The sequence below is a fragment of the Rhipicephalus sanguineus genome, chromosome 10, assembly GCF_013339695.2.
Source record: "Rhipicephalus sanguineus isolate Rsan-2018 chromosome 10, BIME_Rsan_1.4, whole genome shotgun sequence".
Taxonomy (NCBI): Eukaryota; Metazoa; Arthropoda; class Arachnida; order Ixodida; family Ixodidae; genus Rhipicephalus; species Rhipicephalus sanguineus.
Window position 1 is genome coordinate 17948595 of NC_051185.1, and position 20853 is coordinate 17969447.

The 20853-nt window shown below is 48.4% G+C and overlaps 2 protein-coding genes across 2 annotated transcripts; both read right to left on the bottom strand.

The window, feature by feature from the left end:
- Positions 1–9000: 9000 nt before the first annotated feature.
- Positions 9001–9868, bottom strand: LOC119407160 (NEDD8-conjugating enzyme Ubc12). Its single transcript, XM_037674024.2, has one exon. It carries the CDS (start codon positions 9696–9698, stop codon positions 9108–9110), a length of 591 nt encoding a protein of 196 aa, XP_037529952.1. The 5' UTR covers positions 9699–9868; the 3' UTR covers positions 9001–9107.
- A 4080-nt stretch (positions 9869–13948) lies between these two features.
- Positions 13949–14663, bottom strand: LOC119407161 (nedd8-conjugating enzyme UbcE2M-like). Its single transcript, XM_037674025.2, has one exon. The coding sequence runs from the start codon at positions 14612–14614 to the stop codon at positions 14069–14071; it is 546 nt and encodes a 181-aa protein (XP_037529953.1). The 5' UTR covers positions 14615–14663; the 3' UTR covers positions 13949–14068.
- Positions 14664–20853: the final 6190 nt, after the last annotated feature.

The window sequence follows — 20853 nt, forward strand, 5'->3', positions numbered from 1 at the left end:
GTTACTTCATCAGGAGCCGTTGGTCGCGGTGTCCCCGGCTTTGGTGGTGCTATTGTCCAAACTTATTTCTTGCTTTAACCAGAATTTGAGGTTGACATACCAATTTCTTTATTTGGGTACAAATAATTGAAAAGTACCATCGAATTATTACAAGTAAGCGATGTACTTGATTTATTCACAAAAATAAGCCAGTATAAATCTTAAAAAATGGCAGCCGTTCTACACGCAAACCCCCCCCCCGAAAAAAATTCCTGGGTACGGCCCTGTACTGAGGCCATTCGATGATTACTTGGCAAAGCGGTTCATGACCCCTTTGGGTTTTGGAAGTGCGTGCTTACCAGGTCGGGCGTGGTGGGCTTGCTGGTGTCGTCTTGGGAGGCTGACCGCATCCACAGCGAGGGTGGCTGCGTGAGGCAAGACTGCGAGCTCTGCAGCGACGTGACGTCCAACAGGTGGGTGATGAGAACCAGGGTGTCCACCCTGTGACGATGCACGCGCAGTGGCGCACCTGAAAACGTGGTCGCGCCGCCGACCCTGACCCGTAGGCGTATTAAAGGTGTCGCGCTGGTAAGCTCGAGGATCCCAAAGGTAACGGCGGCCGTGTTTCGATGGGTGCGATGTGCGAGAAAACACCCGTGTACTCAGAATTCGGATGCAGGGTAAAAAAGCTACAGGCGACCAAAATGAATCCGGAGCGAACCACTACTGCATGCCACATATTCATATAATACCTGCATTTTTACGTGCTAAAAGCCTAAAACTACGACATGAATGTGAGGGACGCCGTGTAGTGGAGGGCTCCGGAAATTTCGACCATCTCAGGTTCTTTAATGCGCACTGCCATCGCATAGTAGACAAGGCCTCTAGCATTTCGCCTCCATCGAAATGCGACCGCCGCGGCAGAGATTGAACCCGCGACATTCGGATCGCGGCAGCCGAGCACAGTAACCACTGTACCACCGAGGCTGACAACAATCATACCAGGCGTAGGCGTGCGCAGGGTTCCCCATTAAGAGGGGCAAAGGGTCGTCGCAGCACCCCCCTCCCCTTCTAAGTCAATGTATGGGGTAGATTTTGCGCCCCCCCCCCCTCTTAGGTGACTGGAAGGGTCAATGTACGGGGCAGATTTCGCGCCTCCCTCTTAGGTGATTAGGGGGGGCGGCCGCCCTCCCCCCCCTTGCGCACGCCTATGATACCAGGGTTACCGCACCATGTGATTATGATTTCGACGCGGTGGATTGTCGTTATTTGAAACGTCACCAAGCCTAAAGAGAGACGAGTAGGCAGGATGGGCGCAATTGCGTTTGAAATTTTTGTCGTTTGTTGACTTTATCTTGTGGTCTAGCTCGTGGCGCTCGGATATTGAGTACGATTTTGTGCTTGCCTGATGTGGAAACGCTATCAAGCCTGGCCGGTGGTGCACTTGCCTGAGTGGTTCCATCTGGGACCTGAGCGTTTCGGCGAGTGTCCGCTGGCGGACGCTGTCCAGGCGTAGCGACGGGTAGTGCGCCTCGAGCACGACGCCTAGGAACAGGTTGCCCCTGATGGGAAGGCGGTCCATGCTCTTCGACATGCCCTGAAGCGCGAAGAAGGCGCAACGGACTTGCGTGTGTTAGGGATTAGCTGGAAGAATTTAGCTACTTGAGAGCTAAGACAGCCGGAATTAAGTGTCTCAGAACAGGAATAAAGTGCCTCAGACAAGAATGCAAGCTTGGGCGAGTTGGTTACAGTTCATGACGGCGTTTAGCACAGCGAGCGAACACATAAAAAAGGGAGAGAGTAGAATAAACAGCGCTTTCTAGGTGAACCTTGTTTAAAATATACATGCGCAGAAAACGATAAGTACATGCCTAATCCGAAGATCGTCCAGTCAAATCAATTCCAGTCCGTGTCTACGATTGCCACAACCCGAACAGATAATCACGCTTAAAATAATCAAGATAATCAGCGCTCCTTTTCTGTACTCTGTATCCCGGCCGCGGCGGCTGCATTTTCGATGGAGGCGAAAATGTTTGAGGCCCGTGTACTTAGATTTAGGTGCACGTTGAGGAACCCCAGGTGGTCGAAATTTTCAGAGCCCTCCACTACGGCGTCCCTCATAATCAATTCGTGGTTTTGGGACGTTAAATCCCAGATATTATTATTATTATTATTATTATTATTATTATTATTATTATTATTATTATTATTATTATTATTATTATTATTATTATTATTATTATTATTATTATTAATCTTTTCTACTCTGTACTTTTTTCCTGTGTTCGCGCACTGTGCATACGCGGTCCTGCCTCAGGCAGGCTGACCGACGTTTCGATAGGCGGACTTGTCTTTGTCAAAGGCGCCTTGTCGTTGACGTCACGCCAAGTGGTGTGGCTGTCAGAGCTTATCTGACTAACTCTTGTAAAGCTAACCCGCTAAGGATGACAAGGCGCCTTCGACAAAGATAGGTTCATTCCTGCTCATTCAAGCTCTATCGCACATTGTGTTTCCATTCCTTCGCTTGCACGTTTGCTTTGGAGAAACCAGACAAGAAGGACTCTCGTGACAACTTCTGTGCGTGCGTGCGTGCATGGGGGGGGGGGGGGGGGCAGGGGGTTGGACATGTTCAAAGGTTCGGATTATTTACTATTCACGTGTTCTTGACGGACCCTCGGTCAAGGTACTCAATAAGGGGAGGGGAACAGTGCAAGGTTCTATAATCCGGTACAACTTTTGATGTTTGCGACTTTCCTTCTCAAGGGTGAATGCACGCGAGCCTGCACCAATGGGCGCGCACTCCACACTGACGTCATGAGCCGGATGGCCTGCGACCCTGCCTTCGAAGAACATCGCCGAGTGCAGGGGCGGGACTATTTCTTTAGTCGCGTGTCGGTGAGGCATATCATGACGTCTTAAGTTGTATCCGACTGTAGTTGTACATGGGGAGGGGAGAGGGGGGGGGGGGTAGGGCGCAGCGCAGGGCTGTAGTTGGTTCATGATCACAGCCTTTAACCGGCGCTGTAAGGCGGCCCATCAGAAGAGGACGTGCAGACACCACGCCGAGGAGTCCATACAGCACGGTCATACTGTTGATCGCGCGGCACTCACAGACACAAGGACCACGGAATAACAGGGCTGGCGCTGGCCCGCAACTAAGTTATGTACGAACTAGATCATTTCGCGATTTCAAACACTAAAGTGAAACAACAAATTAGTTTAGACTGATAAATTAAACTGTGAAAACTCTAGTGTCATTAATTTCTCCACGACAGGTTTATCAACAGACGAAAATCTGTCAAAAGTCTTACTTTTAAATTTCCTGCCGAAATCTTCGATAGTGACTTCACGGAACTCGAAGTGTTTGTTCGTATTCAGGCCATATTGGCTCAACCAAATTTCCTGAAATCTGGTATGTTATAAGCATCTCGCTTCCTCAGAAGACAATGTACTTCATAGCGACTAGGAACTACGTAGGCCGTAGTAGACACCGTCAAAATCAGTGACGTCACGGCGACTGGTGCGGGAACATCGAGGCGGCGTCGCCATCCGCATTTTCTTATTGCGCGCTTTCTCGCCTACCAAACGTCTTCTCGCAGCGAGCGTGGTGCTTTTTGTATCGTGAAAGAGTAAGGTCAGGTTAGGTTAGGTTAGGTTAGGTTAGGTTAGGTTAGGTTAGGTTAGGTTAGGTTAGGTTAGGTTAGGTCAAGTTAGGTTAGGTTAGGTTAGGTTAGGTTAAGTAAGGTTAGGTTAGGTTTACTCATCCAACGGCGGTTTACTAATACGAGAAGGATCCTTTTTTCTCTTTAATGTCCCTTCAATATAGAGGACAATGTCTGTATGTTCTCTTCCCTTGTCCCATCTTAAGACGCTAGTTGCCGTTGTGCAAACGTTCATACATAAACAACAGCTAGTTGAGGATATCCAAAGTGACCGTATGGTGTTCTCACTCACCGCTATCCAGTTGGTGGCGGGCATACCAGGCCTGAGCCCCATGTGCGACACCGTGGCGCCGAGCACGCCGAAGGAGTCGACGGCGTACTCGTCCGTTAAGCGCTGCATCATGCCGCCGAACGCTGGCCTGTACTCACGGTGCGACTCCACGTACGCCGGAGCCAGGCTGACGCCGAAGCGAACTTCGCCACGATACTCGTTCTCCAGCGCCATCTGCACGTACGAAGACGATCGATTGACTGATTGACTCACCGACTGATCAGTTGGACAAATTCTTGAGTGAATGACTGACTTGACTATTGGCTGATTAACTGATTGACTGACTGACATATCGACTGATCAATTGATTTATTGAGTGATCTATTGATATAGGAATAGATTGATTGACTATCTTACTTATTTATTTACTTATTTAAAATACATCACAGAGCTTCCTAAGAAGCATTGAGTGAGGGGGTACAGTGCAATGAGCAAAAGAAAAGAGAAAAAAACCAAACACAGGCAATGTATACATACAAAAGCACAATACAGGTCAAAAGCAGTAAGGCAGCATCCAAATGAATATTGTCACACAATAATAAAAAGTCTAGCTAGCCCACAAATACATTTCAAGGAAGTGTATCAAGGTTGCTGATTGAACAATCGACCGATGGATTGATTCACAAATCGACTGATAAATTAGTTGGTGGATAGCTTAGCTGACTGGACATAAGTTAACTGATTGATTGATTGACCGAATAAGTGATTGACCTTTTGATCGATTTCCTGGTCTAGAGATCGAGTGATTAAAAATTGATTGATTGACTAGCTTGCTGGTCGATCAGTCGACCGATGGATTGATTGGCAGACTGATTGGTTGGCTTACCCGACGTGGTAGCCTATGCAGGCTGAGTTATCGCGCTGCTTCGTTCGCGGACGCGAGCCCCATTTTGATAGGGGCGAAATGCAAGGAGGACCGTGTACTTGAACTAAGGTGTGCGCTAAAGAACCTCGGGCGGATCGGAATTGATCACGGCTTCTCCACTACGGCGCAGGTCGCCGTTCAGTCTAATGTGGATGTAGATAAGGACAGCAAGAAACGATATCTCACAAGCTGGTTGCAGCACTGTGGAAGCTACGGGGCTGCTCAGCCAATAGGAAGAGCGAGCACACCTCACGATGTATTCATCCGCGCAGCGTCGTCTGCTCGGCGTCCCCGTAGCCGTAACGCGTTGTGCGAATAGAGCGAGCACACGGGAGCAACCAACGCTCTTAGCGTTGGGCAGCAACGGCAGCGCCGCAGAAAAAAAAAAATGGCGTTGGGCAGGCGCTGCGTTGGGCGAGTAAAACGAACAAGTGGTAGCAACCAACGCTGTGAACGTTGGGCAGCAGCGGTAGCGCCGGAAAAAAAAAAAGAAGGAATAACATGGCAGCACACGTCGACGCTGGTTCCTTGCGCCTCGAAATTAAGAAGTCACCGTCGAGAGCTGTGCGGCCCGTAAGTTCTAAACCGACGCTTGTGTTTGCGTTATATTTGCCTCCCGGTGCTTCGACAGCAATGTACTCGCGTCTATTTTGCACTGTTTCCAAGACTCATTATCAAATTATCGGCGACAAGGCTTAGCAGGCATGGCTGAACAAACAGCTAATAAAAACGTGCCTGATACTTTGTCCTCAGCGTGAGATGGCACAGAGCGATAGCAGATTCCACCGTTTATTTATTGTTGTCAGGACAGTGGGCAAGTAGGAAACGCGAGTTCGGATCGAAGCGCGCGATCGCGTCTGCATGGGCGCTGCCATGTTGGTTCGTCATCACAATTATCGGAAGTTACCGATGCAATAATCAAATGCTCATGACGTACATGCGAATCCTGCTTAGCGCATCACGTATTGCTGTGACGCGTAGCACCTTCTCCAATTATAATGCAATGACAAACGGAACTATGTTTTGCTGCGCAAGAGTGTGACTTGCTTACACTTCGTAGCTTCCACCCTGCTGCAACCAGCTAGTGAAATTTGGAATGTCTTCGATTTGTTTTCATTCGTGTCAAGCACACGTGTCTGTAATGTGTACTTAAATGGAATACACATTGGCTGTGGCGAGCATCGATGGATGGTTCCTGGGGTAATTAAAAAAAAAAAACACTACATGTACAGTGAGCTCCTTGTGCATACGGTTAAAAGGAAGTAAAAACAAAGTATTTTATACAAAAGCCAACGGCGGTTATATGTTCTGAACGTGTTGAAATATAAGGAACACGTCGCACACGCAGCAAGCACATTTTCAACCGTGTTTGTTTGCATGCAGTGATGTTTATAAGATGAACGGTGTTGTAACTTTTCATCAAAACCGGTACTATGTAGAAGGCCCTATAGATATATGTCTGCAAGATTACCGCAGTAGTGCGGACTACCGAGCCAATCCTTCGCTTGTTCGTTTGTAGCTTCATTATCGATTTGGGGATATGTTGCCGCTCTCCCATAGTATAAAGCATATAGTGCTCCAAATAATTTTTTTAAAACACGCATGTTTCGTCAGGTTTGGGACGGCTTACCGCTCTGCCAGAGTACAAATGAGCGTCGGCGGCGCCAACACGAACGGCTCAAAAAAGCACCACGTGATCACGAATGACGTTACAATTCGCCAAAAGTTGTCATGACGTCACAGGATGACGTCATCACGCGAAATCATCGCTTGGTCAAGGGTGGACCGATCCAGAAGGAGAAGGAAGAAACATGATTCAGATAAAAAAAAAAAAGAAATTCAGGCAGTTATGGTCGGGCCCTCAGTCTAGGGCTCCGCTGGCACGACCGGCTTGCAGGGTCTGGTCAAGCAGAGCTGTTTCGCTTTGCATTTCCTCGTCCGCAAGCCATGCCTCCCACTGCTTTTGAAACATGTGCGGTTGCTTAGTAATGTGTTGGCTCTCTGTGTGCGTGGGACTCTAGGTGCACTGTCGTGTTATGTGGCTGAACGTTGGCGTGTCTGAACACCACGGACAGGTCTCCCATTTCTGCGGCTACACCACGCGAGCTGCGGAAAGCTTCGTGGGGGGCGGGGGAGGAATCAATACAGTCGACTAAAAAGAAAAAGAAGTAAAAGCAGAAGCAGATGGCTTTCGCCTTGGAGTCGCCTTAGGCGAATTCATAAGGGGGCACGTGAGCTATTTTTCTAAACAGAGCTCTTAGCAAAACGTTTGCATGGCTACTCCTTTCAGGGGCAACTGCACACAGCTCAACCATGCAGAGTGCAATACGGTACTACAGTCGAACCCGGATATATCGAATCTGAAGGGGATCACAAAAGAGCTCTTCATATAGGTAATTCGATATATAAAATATTTTATACATCGGAAATATATTGAAGTGGATTTTACGACTGTCCGATACACGGCATGACTCGTTATATGGGGGTTTTGATATACGGGGTGTTTTTTTAGACAATGCAGACTTTTTATAAAGATGCTATGATAGTAAGTAGAGCCCCTGTCGTCTTCATAAAGCAACTCTACGCCGAGGCGCAAAAACTCTGCCGCACCCAAAGTTACATTCAAATCACTAATTACCAAAATTCGTTAATTAACTTTCTAATTATTATCTTTAGGGCCGTTGTTTATATGGATGAGTTGTAGGACGTAACAATATATGGCATGCCAATTTTCTAAAAACTGCGAAAAACGCACGTAATTTGAGATAATAATCACCGAAATTCAAGGCCCCAATCGAAGCGAAACCAAAACTGAGCGCACCAGGCGCGCAGGAAATCCGTCTTCCCCGTAGCGTCTGACCGGAAGCTCACGTGACAATTTTTGAAAAAAAAAAAAGGCGCGTCGCAGCACAACATCGTTAAGAAAAACGGCAAGCTGTCTCAAATACCCACAGCACTATACACGAAACACAAAGAATAAGTGGTCCATTGGAGTATTTAGGCCGCACTGCTTCCTATTAAAAAAAGTATAGGTAACTTTTTTTTCTTTTTTGTGAACGCAGTCGATCCCTGCGTTTAGTCCTCGCCCGTATTAGAGTATAGATAGTACTCTAAGTCGTTCTAAGCAAACTCCATATGCGCTCCGTCAGTGCGTCTTGCTCTACAGTGATTGTAGGTACACAGGGACCGCTTCCATATTAGAGTACCCACAGCACTTTAGATCACATCCTTTATTTCTAAAATACCCTTTGGGGTAACTGACCGCATTTCCATAGTAAAGAACATAATACCATCAATTGTTTACCCCCTTTTTTTATTGCGATAACAATTATCGGGAGATCTCGGCGGGTTTTCTCCGTTGAAGTCCAAATTGATTACATTCCCTCGCGCATCGTACGTTCTACGCGCGAGTAAAAGCACGCAAGCGCTGGGGACGAGTGCGGCTGAAGCAGAGATGAAACGAGCCGGCCATCTCCGTCGCACGAAGGGTGCACGCGATAACATCTCCCCGCTTGCGAGGCCTGCAGTCGATAGCTCATCAAGCAGAGAGGAAACGCTCCGGCTTTCTTTCGTCGAACGAAGCCGCTACGGTGGGGACGGGGTGCTGCCTTGGCGAAGCTGTTTATTTTGCCGGCTACGTGAGAACGGGAATGGGACTTAAGATGGCCGCTGTCCGCTTAGCCGTCTATTTAGCCGCCTACAGTAAGCATTGGAGCACACCGTATGTCCACAAGAGCGCCACGCAGAGCTCTTCAATGATAACAGTTGCGAAACTGCGTTCCGAAACCCGCAAATACCCATCGCCGATTCTGCGGGTACCTGCAGATTGTCGCGCCATCTGGGAGCACCAATACAAAACACTTGATCGCCGCGGCGGCGCCACTGCGTGCGGTCCTCGCAAGCTACTCAACGCGGCACGCAGTGCCGGTGTCGTCGCGAGCGGTTATTAGTTTGTTTTTTCGTCAACAGATGACGCAACAATCAGCATACTGCTCGTGATTTCGGCTAACGGCGTGTTCGAATTTTGATACATGGGGCCTATGGGGAGATTCGCAACTCGTATGACTGAGGAACTCTGGCACCACGTACCTGTTTAGGCTTACGCGCTGCCGTGGAGGCGTAAACGGACATGAGTTGTTGTTTGTGAAAGAAAGTACGCCAACACGCATATTAGCAACGGGTACAAGCAGCTGACGTCACGACACTTTTATTGACGTCTGCTAAAGGAAGGTGCACGGTGCGGAGGGTTACATGAACCGCGGACGACAGGTTACTTGAGGCAGTAGTCGTAGTACGTCGACCCGACGCGCCCTCCGGACATAGATATTCCGACGTACTCCTCGAACAGTTTCCGGTTGTGAAGAAGCACCTGTCCGGCTTCCTCGTTGAACGGATCGTCCGTGTTGGGCTCGAGGAGGACGAACTGCAGCGCGACCACGACCGAACCCAGGGTCATCACTGGATTCCAATCACTGCGTAGTATGTTGAGGCACACGTGACCCTTGAGGTCGATGTTCGGGTGGAACACTCGCGTCTCGCACTTCACCTTGGGCGGCTTGTGCGGATAGCTGTCGCCGACTCGAAAGTTGAACACGAACCGACCGTTGCGGTAGAAGCCCTCTTCGGGACAGATGGTCAGCTTGAAGTTCATCAGGTCGTCGGGGTTCGGGAACACCGTCTGACACGTACTGGGCAGGTCCAAGTCGTTGATGTCCTTTGTGACGCGAGTCAGGGCGGCAGAACAACGTACCGTACCCACACGACTCGTTTCAGCTTCTTCATGTTGTCGCTCCTGAAGCTGTTGCTCTTGCTTCTGCTGTTGTTGCTGATGTGGGTTCGGATCATAAGGGAAGTCACTCATCGTGAACTTTGTTCGGAACTCAGACGTATGACAGCTTGCGATGGGGTGAAGTCTAGTTCGACGTATGCAGACACCTGTCCCTGGGATTGACACTTGTCCAGAGGGGCTGGCGTGTCCAACTTGTTCGCTTCTTGCGCGACAACGCTGTCCGGTATTTCATTTAACACACGGCCCAGCTTGCACTGCTCCTAAGAGAGTTTGCGCAGAGCACACACTATGGTCTGGCGACAAAAACTAATACAAAAAAATCGACTCGTATAACGCAGAAGTTCAGATATAGCCTTTGCTGTGAATCCCAGCTTGATGAATGCCTTCAGTTTTGCGGTCATAAGGTGATAGCACGATAGTTCACCAGCATTTTTTCGGATAGTCTGATATCGACGCAGGGAACTATACCGCCGGCTTTTTTTGAATGAGACATTGTAATCGAGTCCTCGTGGGTTGTACGATTACGATAACGGTGCACAAGAAGTGATGCCATCGCGAGACGAACAATGGCAAGGTTGAGCGTGACGTCAAGTGACGCGCTTTGCGTGTTGATGACGTGTTACGGGTGTGCCACTGAGAGGTGTGCGCGATTACCACTGTGGTATAGTGGTTGACGCATAAAAATGGCGCGTCGTGAACAGATCGATTTGAGTAGATCGTAAGGTCGTTCACAGTACGCAGGCTGCGACAGTAGGTTAAGACCATAAGAGATCGGCAGGAACCGCGTGCTTTGACCGGCCGGGAGCGGTCGCGTGCTCCCTATATTGACAGCGACCAGCAGACGGCTGATACCTTTGTACGTGCGGCGTTCTCAACGCCCAGTTTGCGGTCAAGCAATAAACGTAGGTCGCTTCGCTCGCTTCAGTGGCCGGGTTTCCTTACGCCAACGTTTTGTTGACTTACGCCATATCGGATGCTAAGCGAGTCAGCAAGCTAGTCTTCGTATAACATTCCATTTGTAGCTATCGCATTCATTGCTTCGCCCTTGCGGCGAAAGTTTGACTTTTACACTTCCATAAAGACCATAGTCACACATGCCAATTGTTCTTTGGTTCTGTATATGCCGCCTATATACCGAGGTGCTAATAATCTAATCTTGATCATAGCCACGTATACACGAGGCATTTTGCGTATTTCGCTTGCAATGTAATTGTACTACTACTTAACGGCTGCAGCGATTGACGCAGTGTTTAATGTACACTGTGACCAGCCGTTGCCCCTGTGGTCGCATCGGCGCACCTCTGCGATCTGGGAAAGAGTACACGGTCCATTGCTTAGTATACCGCAACATTTTTGCGTATACGCAGGACGATTGCGGGTGCGAGGCTTCGCATATGCGCTCAAATTTACGAAAGATGAGTACGGTTGCGCGGGAAACGGGCACACAAGATAGCACTTACACTGCGCACGCTATACGGCCGTTGGGTGCCTTGCGTCATAGTTTCCCAGAAGTAGATTGTACTAGAACAGGGGAGTGCTCGGAACGAGCTTCGAAAAGTGAAGCCCATACAGGGTCTATCCGCTTGTGGCGCTGCGATCGGTAGTCTGCATTGTGTCGTCGTTTAAGAGTTGCGCGCAGCTCCACCAAAGTGGCGCAGAGGTAGAATGCCCGTTTCCCACTCAAAAGGCTCGGGCTCGAATCGCAGCTGTAGATGGTGGGTTTTTATTCTTGGTATCACCTTTTTATAGCTGTATTGGTTTTCGTTTGTTTTTTAGAACTAGCTTCTTGTGCTACGTATTGCTACAAAAAGTAGCGTAAAATGTGATGTCTACAGCTGCGATTAGAACCAGGGCCTTTTGAGTGGGAAGCGGGCATTCTACCCCTGCACCACTTCGGCGGAGCCGCGCGCGACCCTTAACGAACGACACATTGCAGACTACTGATCGCAGCGCCACAAGCGGATAGACCCTGTTTGAGCTTCACTTTTCGAAGCTCGTTCCAAGCACTCCCCAGTTCTAGTACACTCTACCAGAATACTTACGATCATTCAGCCACCATGGGAATGATGGGTCTTCGTGCTTGCGGCTTCGAAGGCGCCTGTGGCTTTGTTTATTGTTGTTTTGGCTTTTGTTTTGATTAAAAGAATGGCCCGTTGTGAACCTCGTGAACTGATTTGAATTGGTCAGCATAAAGGGGTCAAGGTGGTGAAGTGGAACTGCTGAACTTCGTCTTGCGACAAAGCGGCTGCAGGCCACACGGAGCCGAAAGAACGAAGCTTAATCAAATTCGTGTACTACCCATCATCCCCATGCTGGCTGAAGCGCCATGCGTTGCAGCTCCCATAGACATATAGCGCCAGATTTCCCTCTAGTGTACTATTATTGAACTCTATGCATTGCGCTATCTCGATTGTTTCTTCCGACGCCGCACAGTGCGAGGGTGTGTGCTTTCATATCCTATAAAGGATATAGAAATATCCGAAGGTCGCACGTTCGGTCCCTGCCAGCGGCAAGTTGTCTTTTCGTCCACTTTAGTTTCTCCACATCTATGTCACAATTAATGGAATGCACTAAAAACAGTACAATTAAACGTTCCGTATAAGTTCCTAGGCTTCCATTATCCGCTGGTTTTCATTAAGGTCATATCGTAAACAGAGCAATAGCGTCGTCACCTGAGCAGTAACGTCACCGATGACGTCATACTACCGCCGTATAACGTGGATCAAAGGGAAGGCTCTACTTGGCGTTGCATAAGTATCGATCTTTATAGACAGTGTCAGTGGTTGCCCCGCGTCAATGGGGGTCCAGTGACCTATGATGTACCGCTTCGCGGTTTTTACTATTTCGTCGTCGCTACTGCCAGAACCAGAGTTGTGGGCGACCTCCCGCACTATTGGTGACGTCACACGGTGACGTTTCTGCTCGGGTCACGTGACTCTTCCGCATGTGACGGCGACCGGAAGTTCCGGTATTGCGCTCTTTGGGACGGGAACATGCTGAGAGGCTACTCGTCCCTTAGCTACAGGCTACCGTTCTGAACACTGTCGAATTCCGCCATATTCTGATGCTATTCTGTAATGGTTAAGGTCATCGGAGAAGAGACAATATGGTGTAGATGGCGAAAACATGAAGGAAGGAAACAGTAACATCACGCAACGCGATTGAAGCCTACTGTGTCGGCCCAACACGTGATCAAAACGTCAGAGCGCGCGGTCGGTTTTGCAACCGCCGGTAGCGTTCTGTCTACGAACCTCCTCAGTGATCCGACCGAATTATGCCAAGAAGCGCGCTTTGACTAAGAAGTACCGGGCACAAAACCCCAAATGCTCGGCGAATCTAATTGCTTGCGTGACCTTACGCAAAATTTTACGTGTTGGGCCGACACTGCTGGCTTCAAAACAAGTTGGCTTGCCAAGGCTGGCTGCGTGATGTAATGGGTGAAAACCCTGTCCGCACACGTGACCGTCCCAGCGTGACGTACTATCGAAGTTCTCACGGCATTCGATATTGATTGGTTAACGAAAATGACGCAAACGGTCTTGCTACGAAGGTCTTTGGTGCGCGAGGACGAAAAATGAAACAACACGAGCGCACGTGTCGTGTCCATTTTTCGTCCTTGCGTTGATACGCCTATGATTGTAGCTTTCGCTTCGCCATTAGTCTGCGCGGATCAACACAGTTGACGCTCAGGCACAATATCAGCTGCTCAGTCATTGAGCAAGTATGATATATAACGCTGCAAGGCACCGCGAACCATACAACGTGCGTAGCGCGGTATACGTTGCGTACACGGAGCTTTGCGTACCCTAAACTAAAACTGTATTGCACCGATTTTCGACGCCACCACAGAAGAAAAATGCCAAGTGAACTGAAATTTGAGTTAGTTTGGAGAATTCATACTTGAACAATAATAATAATGATATCTAGGGTTTAACGCCCCAAAACCACGATAGATTATGAGGGACGCCGTAGTGGAGGGCTCCGGAAATTTCGACCACCTGGGGTTCTTTAACGTGCAGCTAAATCTAAGTACACGGGCCTTAAACATTTTCGCCTTCATCAAAAATGCAGCAGCCGCGGCCGGGATTCGATCCCGCGACCTTCGGGTCAGCAGTCGAGCGCCATAACCACTAGACCACCGTGGTCAAGCCATACTTGAACAAGTAGCGCAAAAAAAAAAAAACGAGGACACAATAAGGAACATGAAGATCGGACGAGCGCTACTAGAAAGACCAGTGGTCGTGTTCCTCCTATCCTTCGCCTTTTGCGGTATACTTGTTAGAGTAAGAAAAAAATAATCACGCCACGTGCGATCATTCGCAAAAAAAACTTTCTTCGCCGCAATCACGCGTGTTTATTGACGTCCACCACTGTGAGGAACAACGCAGCGAGTTACTAAAAAGAACTTTCTAGATTAAAAAAAAAAAACAACGCTATGGGAGTCACGTGAACATGCGATTGGAGCTGGTGCCGGCGTCGTAACGCGCCGAGAATATGCAGCCCTGCACGAATTCCGCGAATTGTTGCCGATCGTGGAGCAGCATGTGGGCGGCGTGCTTGTTCAACGGGTCCTCAGTGTTGGGTTCCAGAAAGATGACCAGCAGTCCGAGCACGACCGATCCGAGCGTGAGCACGGGGTTCCACTCGTCGCGAAGGATGTTCAAGCACACGTTGCCTTCGGGATCGATGTTCGGGTGGAACACGGACGTCTCGCACTTCACGCTGGGCGGCTCGTGCGGGTAGTTGGCGCCGACTCGGAAGTCGAACACGAACCGGCCGCCCCGGTAGAAGCCTTCTTCGGGACACACGATGACCTTGAAGTTCGTGAGGTCGTCCGGGTCCGGGAATACCGTGCGACACGTGCTGGGCAGGTCCATCTCGTTCACGTCCTTGACGACGCGCGTCAAGGCGGCAGATGGACGAGTCGTCTGCTTGGCCGCCTCTCGCTTCTGCCTGTCTTTCTCCTTGAGGGCTTTGAGGTTGAGCATAGTGGTGAATGGCTTGTGGATCGGTTGTTCTGGCGGGCGACAGCTTCTGGTGGTTGTGAAGGTCTCGCTTGACGTGTGGAACACAGACCGTCGTCGATCGCCGTTCCCAATTTGAACTTTTCTTACCACAAGAGCTGCTTTCTTACGTTTATATACGCTACAGACGTTCGCAATGTCATGTGGGTGTAGCTTACGCAGATAAAGAATTGCATCCGAGACCATGATGGCGCGTGCGCGCGGACGTGTTCGGATAGAGCGTAAGAAATAAACCAAACGAAAACAAACAAAAGGAATCAGTGAGCAGAGTGCTTGCAGTTCGATGTCGCCCAGTCTGGTATGACAGGAAGGAAAATCGTTTCGTTAACTTTCACTATCTTGCGACTTTAACGCGATATAGTTCATGCAGAACAGTCCGGTCTTCGTACGCAGTAATGGGAACGCAAAATTCTCGCCAGGCCGATACTGCGGAACAGCGTAATCAGATGCACGGGTGACCCGATCCCGATAGCCGACTCACAATGTGCGTCATATAGTAGGCAAATGATGGCGAAATAAGAGTGAAGTTTAATCACGCGCTTTGTGTTTTGAAATGCGGTCGTTTTACGGTTGTGTTGTTGCGTCATAACCACTGGGGTGCTGACACAAGATAAATGACTGCATTACGAAGTAAACGTGGCCGAAATTCTCGAGAATGATCATCGTGCGAAACGTCACGAGTCGTTGTAAATCCCACGAGATGCCGACGCGTGTAAAGCTTGGCAGTGCCCGTGAACATCCGTGGCGAACAAAAAATTTAAAAAAAATTGGCCCCGTATCTGCGTGCTTCGCTGCAAATGTCGTCGAAAGACGATAGCCTTCTGCCGGCCGTACTACATGAGTCCTGGTCTCATTCGCGGCCGCCCGTGATGCTGTTCTCGTACCATTTGGAGAGAGCCTAGCTACTGCCATCTGGCAGTGGCGTCGGGAAACATGAGCTTGTGTAGAACCCACGGCCACTGCCAGGTGGCAGCATCATATCGTCGGCAGAGGGCTTTTTCGAGCGTAGCGTCGCATTTTCAGCGCAGCGTAAGAAACACTAGGGTCTTTAGAATCAGAGTGTCGGAACGGAACGAAAACCGAAAACGAAAAACGAAAAAAAGGATATTTTTGGCCGGAACGAAAACGTAACCGAAACTTTATCTATTATTTCGTTCCGGAGCGAAACCGAAATTTTTTCAATCGTTTTTCGGTTCACGAGAAAATTTCGTAATTCGGAACTGAGCTCATGCAATGTGAGCATATCTCAAGGTGTAGTATTAGAACGTACCTCAGACAAGAATTCCAGGGCAAAGATATGTTGAAATTGTGCGAAAAACAAAAACAGTGACAACCAGAGATGTTTATATTAACGCAAGTGGACTTTTGCGCGCCTGTCAAGCAGGCCAGAGTGGAGAGGGCATTGTCGGCGTTGAAGTTTGTTACAGCGAAAGCTGTTATGACAGCCGATTTTGGCGCCATAGTTGTCCGCCGCCGCCGGTGTACGTGATCGCTATCGCGTGATATAAGAAAAAATTAAATGAGAAACAAAATTCTAGGATCGGATGGGATTTTAATTCGCGCCCTCTGCGTGGCAGTCGGGTCTTCCACCACAGTGCCAAGCTGCTGCTTGTAACTCCATCGCAAAAATACTCTATACAGGCGTCATGTCGGGCAAGGAATCGCGTTAACATATGTAATATAGCGTGGCAGAAGAGTAAAATAACAACCAGTCATCACACAATGCTAATAGCGCAAAGAGTGTGTGGTTTAATGCTTCCCACCATGTGTTGCGCAGTTGCCCCGCCAGAATTTGAATGACTCCGGAATCATTCCACATTTTCGCCACTCCGGAAAGGAATGGGGACACGCCTTGAGGAATGGAATGGGAATGGAATTAAGCACCTTTTGCACCGAATGGAATGGGAATGGAATTACGTCTTTTTCCGAAAATAGAGCACGTTTTTGTCTACGCGCTGTTTTTCAAACTTCAAACGTTAAGTCAGAGCCTCGCAAATTAACACTAAAGCAGTATTTTTAAAATGGCTTGGCTGATTGCAAGCACGGTACATTTATAAGCAACGCGCCTACTACAAACCGAGGCATAAGTTAGGGTACAAACAAATGCATTATCCAAGCAGATACCGAAGGGAAAAGCAAATTACCCCTGCGCGTTGGTTTCCATTGATACCCCCACACGAAAGTGCTCAATACTCTATGCACTCTATACTCTTGACAAATCATTGAGCCCATTAAAAAATTCGTATTTGTCTTGTGAGAAAATAAATACTATGACATTGAAATGAATACTGGTGTGTGCTAGTTGGTAGGAATACGTGGTACAGTTACTTCCGCTCCTCTGAAGAACGTGTTTTACCCTTGTCCCACTTTCTTAAGAGGAGGGCAAGTAACTACATCACAAATCCAATGTTTTTTTAGGATTGCCTTACCTTCATTTTTTTTTTCATACAAAAGAAAAAAAAAACGTTACGAACCGTTACGGAACGTTTTTTTTTCGTTCCGGAACAGAAACGGAACGGAACCTTTTGCGCTGGAACGAAACTAAAACCGAAACGAAAAACATTTCGTTCCGACAGCCTGTTTAGAATTACGTATCTATGTATTTTCTAGTAAAGGAATACACCACCTAATACTTACGTATTGACGCCGCGCCTCAGATATGCGTAATATTTGCTTTTTGATCGACAATGTCCACAAGTATGAATGCAACTACCACTTCAAGATGGCTGGGCGTTTAGCAAGTGCTTAAACTTTGGCCGGGTGGCTGAATCGTGTGACAGACAGACAGACAGACAGACAGACAGACAGACAGACAGACAGACAGACAGACAGACAGACAGACAGACAGACAGACAGACAGACAGACAGACAGGCAGACAGGCGGACAGACCAAAATTTCTGCGTTCAAGTATCCCAAGAAAGACTATCGTCTTTAAAAAAACGCAGGCGCCTCGACTCGCAAGGCTACATGTGGGTAATTCTTAAGGGTATTCTTCGTCAAGGCATCAACTGTCTTCCTCAATTAATGGCTTGACAAAGACAAGTCCACGCGTGGAAACGTCGGCTCCAGCGACATTCCTTGCTCTACGATTTTTCGTCGCTTCAACTGATACGAGATTATTAGATATGGGGCATATGTGTCATATGAAATTTTTTGATAGGAAAGCCCCCATCTTCCCCTGAACATGTCTTGTGTGGAAGTCCCATCATCATCATTATCCGCCTGAGTGCGCCTACTGCATGGCAAAGGCCTCCCCCATGTTTCTCCCATAATCAACCCGGTCCCGTGCTTGCTGCCGCCACGCTATCCCCGCAAACTTCTTAATATCATCTGCCCACCTAACTTTCTGTCTCCCCCTCGCGCGTTTGACTTCTGGAATCCAGTCAGTTACTCTTAGTGACCAGCAGTTATCTTGCCCACACGCTGCATGCCCTGCCCATGCCCATTTCTTCTTCGTCAGGTTCCTTAACACCCGTTTGTTCCCTGACCCACTGTGTTCTCTTCTTGTCCCTTAAAGTTACACCTATCATTTTCCTTTCCATGGTTAGTGCCATATATGCGACTATGTGGCCCTGATCAACTCGTCCAGCAGGGCTCTCCGCCATGTTGGATGGGCTCACGCACGTACATGAAGTGACATCACGTACCTTACGAAACGTCATGTACGCGCTGATGCCGTAGTTTGTCCCCAGCTCGGAGCCCAACACGGTCACGTGGGTGAAGACGTAGTGGTCACAGAGTCTCTCCTTGACCGGGTACACGGCCTCGTCCGTCAGGGTTGAGCCGACCGTGCACATAAGCAGCGCTGCAGGCAGAACACGCACGTTTTGATATCGCAACAGTGGCACTTTTGGTAATGCGAAAGGCTAATTTAATGAAAAATCCTTGCACAGCTAGGGGTAGTACAACGAGTTAATCAAGGCATTCTATTTGGCTCGCAGGGAGTTCCTGCCCCCACCAAGCTATGCAGGGCGCAGGCTGTCACTTGGAGACAGCTCCAAGCCCGCACGTACCCTAACCCACTCCTGTGTCATAGAATGTACCCCGAGGTGTATCAGACTAGCACTTGCACAGTCTGTGGGGATGATACCGCTACGGTAAATCACATGCTCCGGTAATGCGAAACAAAAACCGAAGGAATTAGTCCCGATGCTCCCTCGGCAAGGTGAGAAGCCGCTTTGCGCGGCTCCGAGGCATGTCGACCAACTAATGGGTGGTCCAGCAGGCCGGCAAAGGGGCAACCAGGCAAAACCGGGACGTCCCGACGTGGGAGACCTGAGCCCGGGTCGCCATAACCCGCAGGACAATCGCTAAGGTTTTACCAACCAACCAAACGACGTGTCGCTGGAGCCAACGTCTCGACAAGTGGTCTTCTTTTCTTCAAGACAACATTGAAGAAGACATGACAGAGTTGCAGCCTTGATGAAGACAAGACCACCTGTCGAGACGTTGGGCCCAGCGACACCCCCCGTGTTCAAGGATTTTTAATCTCTTCAAGCCTCCACATTCTCCTGAACTTTTCTTTTATTTGGAAAGGCTTATAGTAATCTGAGAAAAGGTTTGTCTCTTAACTGACTCTTTTAATGTTAATTGTGTACTCTTGAAGAAAAAGAAGTCATGCCAATACTATACTCAAATCACGATGTTGTCCTTACCTTTCCGCTTGTCCCAGTGTAACGACTGGTCTTTCTTGAGACCTGCGAGAGGGCCGTAATTGATTCATTAATTAATTGATGAGGTGTAAGAAGAAGCCCTTTTACGTCTTAGCGAACTCCGATATATCATTTCTACTACGGCTGAAAGAGAGTAGTTCTCTGATCGGTTACGTACAGGGCCGATTCGAATGAAGTCCTTTTCATCGAAGATAAAACGCTGGACTTACAAAAGTATTTCTGGGGGTGGGGGAGGGGGGAGGGAAGAGTTGAAATTCTTTGTCTACACCAGTGCAACTGCCGGAAATAAAATTTTTATTTGCAAGCGTTTGGTAAAAAAAGGCTGCTAAAGAAAAAAGTAGAAACGAAGCTTTACAATTGCATAACTCCAGCACTAAAAGCTAACTGATGAAGCATTTCTGCATCTTGCAGATGTGTCTGAACCTGAGCAAGTGTGGTACCTAAGTTTAAGCAGCTCTCGTATAGTTGTTGCGATGTGTATACGAGGGTTATACAAAAATGTTTATTCCCAGATTAGCGTCAGATTGGACAGCATTGCATACAGATAAATTTTATCAGATGTAGATATCTCTGTAGGCGAAGTCAAGACCTTTTTTTTAAATTGATATCTCGGATAACTGTTGCCTCGATACTTGCGCACTGAAATTTGGAGATTTTAATTTTTTTTTTTCTGAAATGTGGCCTTAAACGAAACCATGTTTCTCAGGACCGGTAGGTATGTACTTTAAAGCTTTAAATGCGAAATAATCTCAGTAAAACAGTACAGTGGGCGTACGGCATTGGTGTACAGCTTTGCAGTGCGGCGTTGGAGATGGTGTACGCCGTTGGGCTGCTGTTCTGAAGGTCGCTGGTTCGATACCAGTCGCGGCGACCGTATTTTGGTCGCTAGAACAAAAAACACCTGTATACCGTGCACCTCCCGCAGTTTAAGAGAACCCATTGCGGTCAAGATTAATGCAGATCGTACTTCGATATACATCCACGCTCCGCACTTAGATCGCGGTTCTGGCTCGTGTAAAACTTAGTAGGGTGACAGTTTGGGTTGTTTCGTGTGCAAGCCGTCTGTGACCCTCAGCGTAAAGAAATTAATGTTTTTGTTAGGCAGTGGCCCGCACATGCGGTGGCCACCGCGATCTCACGCACTGTGTCTAATCTTGCTTACTCCCACTTTTTTAATCTCGTTTTTTCAGATTCTGATAAGTTATGCCAGTGTTAGTCATTGCACGTGTTGATCTTGGCCCTTGGCCTTAGGTGCCACCGTTCCCTTCATGTATATAACTGTTTCTGTTTTTTCGCAATAAACCTCAGTTTGCAAGTAGGCGCCTGTTGTTTGTCCGCCCTAATGCACGGCTTCCTTTTAGCGCTTAACCCTCGTCAATTGTGTAAAACCGCTTAGAATTTCGTGAAACAAAAAATTCTTACCGCCCAAGATACCGGGTCTGTCGTCGTCGTAGTCACCGCTGGTTTCCTTCTTCAGTGCTGGTCTGATTGTCGCATCTGAAATTGCAGAATCGCGTAATCGCACCGGC